At 38.7% G+C, this 5,197-nt stretch overlaps 1 protein-coding gene across 1 annotated transcript; it reads left to right on the top strand.

The window, feature by feature from the left end:
- Positions 1-392: 392 nt before the first annotated feature.
- Positions 393-635, top strand: T265_04059 (hypothetical protein; the record flags this gene model as incomplete). The annotated part of the gene is made up of 1 exon (XM_009168694.1): positions 393-635. The coding sequence occupies one exon, from the start codon at positions 393-395 to the stop codon at positions 633-635; it is 243 nt and encodes an 80-aa protein (XP_009166958.1).
- Between the last annotated feature and the right edge of the window lie 4,562 nt (positions 636-5,197).

Below are 5,197 nucleotides of genomic sequence, written 5' to 3'. Positions count from 1 at the left end.
AAATGACGAGGACCAATGAACAGCCACATATAACTTTTACATCTCAACTGAAGTGATGAGCGTAATCTACACAGACACGGCTAGGCAGGAGGTAATGTCATCAAAGCAAAGAGAAAAGTGAAAGTTGAGAAACACGTCAACTGACTCATTTTCCAGCCTCAAGAAGGATATATCAGCTTACAACCATATGGTGACTTTTCTTTGTTTTCATAGACGTATATGAAGCGGTGAAATAGAAAAACTCTCCGAAAATAAAACTATCATACAAACATTCCTTGTCGAGATTTTGAAAACGTCAAGTGAAACAGAGAACTGCTCGCCGAGACACGAGTTTTACCACACTGTAGCGTGGCACGCATCCATTCGTTTAAGTATACCTATTCAAGACTTCAATGCAGGCGTTGCTCAACAGCCTTTCTAAACTTTACTTCACAAATCGGAGCCATTCTGAAAAGCTCTCTATTCCTATCCGTTATCTTCAGAAAGTTAGCTTGGAGCCGGCACCTGCCGACTCTTATGCATCTGATGGCCCTGTCCAGCAAGAAGACGGTTCACGATACAACGTTGCCAATGCTCGTACTGGATGTATCAGTTTGAAGTCATTCGGTGACATTCGTTCAACTGCTATTCGTTAGTATGAAGATAATACCAACGATTGAGATGGGCAGTGTACATTTGTGTTGCAGTCGATGACCCTTGAGTTTCGAAATATGGTCGAGGCTAGCAGGTACGATAATAGCTCCAAATTATTAGTTGTCAGTCGACACAGTAAGCCTCACATTCAGATGTACGGTGTTACGTTAAAGACGCAAGAAACGATGGTCTGCTATCAATAGGCTAATCTTTCAACTTATACGTAGCTCCACATTTCTGTTCCAAGGATGTTCACAACTCACTTCGGGTGTCATAAATCCCCCTGTTTTTTGAAACACGCTCTTTGGTACCAATTAATATGTGAACTCTGAATTGAAGTTGATCATACCTTTTTTCTCCAGAGAAAGGAAGGAGTCACAGGAAAGATTACCGTTGGCCAAATAAAGGTATGAGAATGGAAGGAGGAAATATTATCTTGAATTCCAGATGGATGAGATTGTTAGGCGGTAAGAGACGGTTGGTATACGTTATCTTCTTTGAGATCGTCACTACAAACAACTGAAGACAGACGTTGTTCCAGATATCACCATAAAAACCATAGCATATATCAGCCATAGTGCAGTGCTGTCTTCATAGAATTCATGTTACAACAGACTGTCCCACTTGCAGTCATATAGGTGAGCGCATTTTGGGCACAAGGCCACGACTTATAGTTCGGATGTCACATCTCATTCTTTCTGCGGTTTTCTGTTTTGTATGTCTCTGCTGTACCCCCAAGGTGTTACTATTCTAAGAGAAAAAACAACTTAGTCATTGCATGGAAAGTAAGCCGTATTCGCAAAAATAACTGGATTCTGATAGGGCCAGCAAAAGTACGCTTCAAGAGCCGTGGCCATCTTTTAAGTATAAACTGATTACTATGCCAACCAAGTTCTGAGGGAACGAATATCATGCACGTGTATAAACTGCGTGCGTCAAAAATCAACGTTTACTTGGATTACTCTAAATAAATCTTTCACACCCTTCTTCAACGATTACCCTTTACTTGGAAATTTATATATTTCAAGGATGAACTTTTTGCTTTATCCATCTAGATTGTTTTTTGGAAACGGTAAAATTTTATCGGAACTCATCACAGAAAAAGTTTGCACCACTTCACGTACAAATAGTTCACAACTCAAGCAGGTTACTTCCGTTTAGAAGACATCTTATAAAAAACATTAAAGAATCGCACAGGTGATTTGGATTGTATAAAATTCCACTATTTCCGCCATTCTTAACTGACTTACAGCAGAGCATTAGGTGATGAATAAAACAGACTGCTGCCATATTGAGCAAAGTAAGGCGAGTAGCATGGGAGGTGCGTTGATCGACTCAAAGATTTTAAGATTTAGCCCATGAATTACCAGAATGCCAATGCACAACCGTCAACAAAGCTCTCCGAAATTAAGGTCAAATAAAAGTCTTACACATTCGAAACATTGGAACAGTTGTCAAACTAAATAATGTGGTACGAAATAGCACATAACTAATAACGAAGGCAGGCTGTCCACTTTCTTTAGCCACTGATGTGGTCTGCTCTCAAAGCACGTTGCCTCAAGGTCAAGCAAATTGAAGTCTAGCGAATGGTGTTTACATTGAAGGTACAACTGATCTGAAACACCTTTAGGTAAGTTCTATGGGAGACAAACGATTTGGGCTACAATTTTGAAGGTGCTTTCATATGACGGGTGACGAGCTGGAAGTAATCATTTTCCAAGTATGTTTTTAGCATATCATATTTTCAGACGTAAACGCAAAACATTCATTGAATGATGCTTATTTACGCGACGTTCTCCTAAGGTGTTCTTCGTGGAGCTGTATTATGTACTGATGACTTTCATTTGCTCATTGCTTGCAGTTAATCACTAAGATCTAGTGCCAACAGTCAGTAAACTAGCTTCTATAATGAACAGATTCACATACTGTCGAATGAAATAAGTTCTTGTGGAGACGTAAGTTTTGTTCACCATTGCTCACAGTTGTTTATTTGTCTAATTTTAAGTTATATTAACCTTTATTACGATCATAAAATACACAAAAAATACCGGAAAGTGTATTTTGTCCTCATTTACCGAGAATTGAACTACTTTTCTCCCGTAACTTACAGAAAGATCCAAAATGTGGGCATTTTCTTGCTGCTCTGGAATGTTATGGTAAGTTAACTTTCAAAAACAAATCCTCATAGGGATAGAACTGAAAGATGCCATATACAAGAACAAGCTTGTTTTGCTTGTGATGTCATTCTTATACAACATTATTTTAACAATCCACGGATGAAACGAGCTCAAATGTTTTCAACAATTTTTATAAAACGAGAACATTTCGACAACCATTATACAGAAATTCTCTTTGGTTGAATGTCGTCAAGTGTGTAATTCAAATCAGACTACCTTTAGAAACCTGCGCAGTTGGAATGCTTCGGTGAAAATGCCTTGTGCTTCATTAGGCCTGCCGTTGTTGTGGCGGTTATGCCGAGTTGCTGTATCGCAGGGACATAAAGAAGTACAGGTGATTCAGTGAGAGAACAATAAATCACTTTCTGACCCGAAAATCAACAAAGCTTGGAATGGTTGCATTATCCCAGCGCACTAGTTTCTTATCAGCTTGCAGAGTATTACCGGTAATTTCCGCCGTTTGATTGTATAGAAGAGAAAAAAGAAGTAGCTCAAATTTTTCGGCTTTCTTTTATCATCAGTCCATATAATTTACCTACTAGCATTACTACAAAACACATAGAATTTGATATTACTAATGACATTAATAGAACTGTGTAAGGTTACCCTTTTAGCCGATTGAGCTGCAATCAGATATTTCATAGTGGGTTATCTAAAGTTAGTGCATAGACTTTTTTCCGTTCAGCTTTGAGTTAGGTTTAAAAAAGGCATTAATATGGTTGAAAAGCTGCTCATAAAAATTGTCTCACAGGTAGCTGCGTAACTCAGCTGGAACGTTCTTCGGAATATTTAGGAGAACTGGAGAGAAATGAGTATGTAATTTTTGTGATGTGGCGAAGATATAAAAAAGCTTACATGGCTGGTTTTTGTTGAATACTACGTAAAAAGTAGAGAGCTATATAAAGACCGATTACGTAATGGGGTGCAGAAACTACTTAATTCTCTTTTAGCTGGCGGGATGATGATCCTCATTGTGAAAAACCTTGAAGGCTTCTGCTGTTCAGCTTAAGATGGTAATGTTTATTCAACTGAGTATTAAAATGTGGCGGCGCATATCATGGGTAATTATGCAATCAGTGCTTATTTGCTCTAGTTTTGTATTTTGTGAATCTTACTATGGTTTTGGCTAAAATCAACCAGTAGAAAGGCGTTCGTGGCCGGAACTGATAGGTTATCCTTTTGGCCAATCGGATGGTGGGAGGAATCCTCTCACTTCTACCAAACTAGATAAATGTCAGTTGCACAGTTTCATTAGAAGCCTCATGACTGCCATATGGAAAATAACTGACCTAAACTATGAGCTCAGAGCAGTTCGTTAGGGTGCAATTGTCGAACATATGATGAACGTATCCGTGGTGATAGACCAACCAAGTTTTCAAACTAGGCTCGGGTGGACGCATTTCTGGCTCACCTTAGTGATACTGGGATCACTTATTCTATGCACAATTGTCGGGAACGTGTTTGTTGTGGCTGCTATCCTGCTGGAAAAGCATTTGCAGGTAAGAGTGTGATACTGGTTCTGCCGTTATTAAGACTTTCGAGCGGAGTACAGAAATTACGAATACAGCCTTTCGTTTTTCGTATTTAACGACACACTAAGTTATCTTCAAGGCATTTAGGGTCTATTATCGTAAGATGTGAGTACGAATATTGCTTTACTCTTTTACAGTTTTTTGACTCTTTTGTCAAAAAAAGCTCAGAGTGATGTTTGAAATTTACAGGTTGATTCTCCACCTCACCAGTTGGAAAAATTGAACGTTTTTTCAAATCATAGTGAACACAGACCACCAAAGTAGGACATAAGATAATGTTTTATTAAATGATGTAGATAGACCGCATAGATGGACAACTAATCGTTGGAACTTCGCACTCATGTAGAAAAAACCATTCACTAAATACGTAAGTTTTTGAACAATGTGAAGCATGTCTTGGGTAAAGGTCCGCATGTAGGAAGCATTCTGATTCGCCAAATCATATATATTTTGGAAAGTACATAAGAGACAGTACTTCTATGGTCCAAGCCTCCGCGGCAATTTCGATCAGTCTGATGACACTAAGTTTTGTAGTGTCCCGAGGAGCGTTCATAATGTAGTACTCTGTGACAATCTTACGGCCATAAATGGCGCGTTTCTTTAGTCACTGTAGCGAAAAAGCTTTGGAAAATAGCAAGCGTTCTTCAAAATTCTAAGAACGACTCTGTTTCATGAGTATAAATTCAAATCTAGTATAACGAATGTCGACAAAATGATTTATTTGCATTTTTTATGTCATTTGCTTGAGGGTGAATAACGTCGGCGTCTGTGATTTATCGTGGTAAAATTGGATTTCGTATTGGATGAGCAATTTTCACAGCTGAATCTACAACAGCAAAGGTGCCGTGTTATGAG

Source organism: Opisthorchis viverrini, assembly GCF_000715545.1.
Source record: "Opisthorchis viverrini unplaced genomic scaffold opera_v5_63, whole genome shotgun sequence".
NCBI lineage: Eukaryota > Metazoa > Platyhelminthes > Trematoda > Opisthorchiida > Opisthorchiidae > Opisthorchis > Opisthorchis viverrini.
Note: the sequence above shows the minus strand (reverse complement) of the source record. Positions and strands in the feature narration are given on the sequence as shown.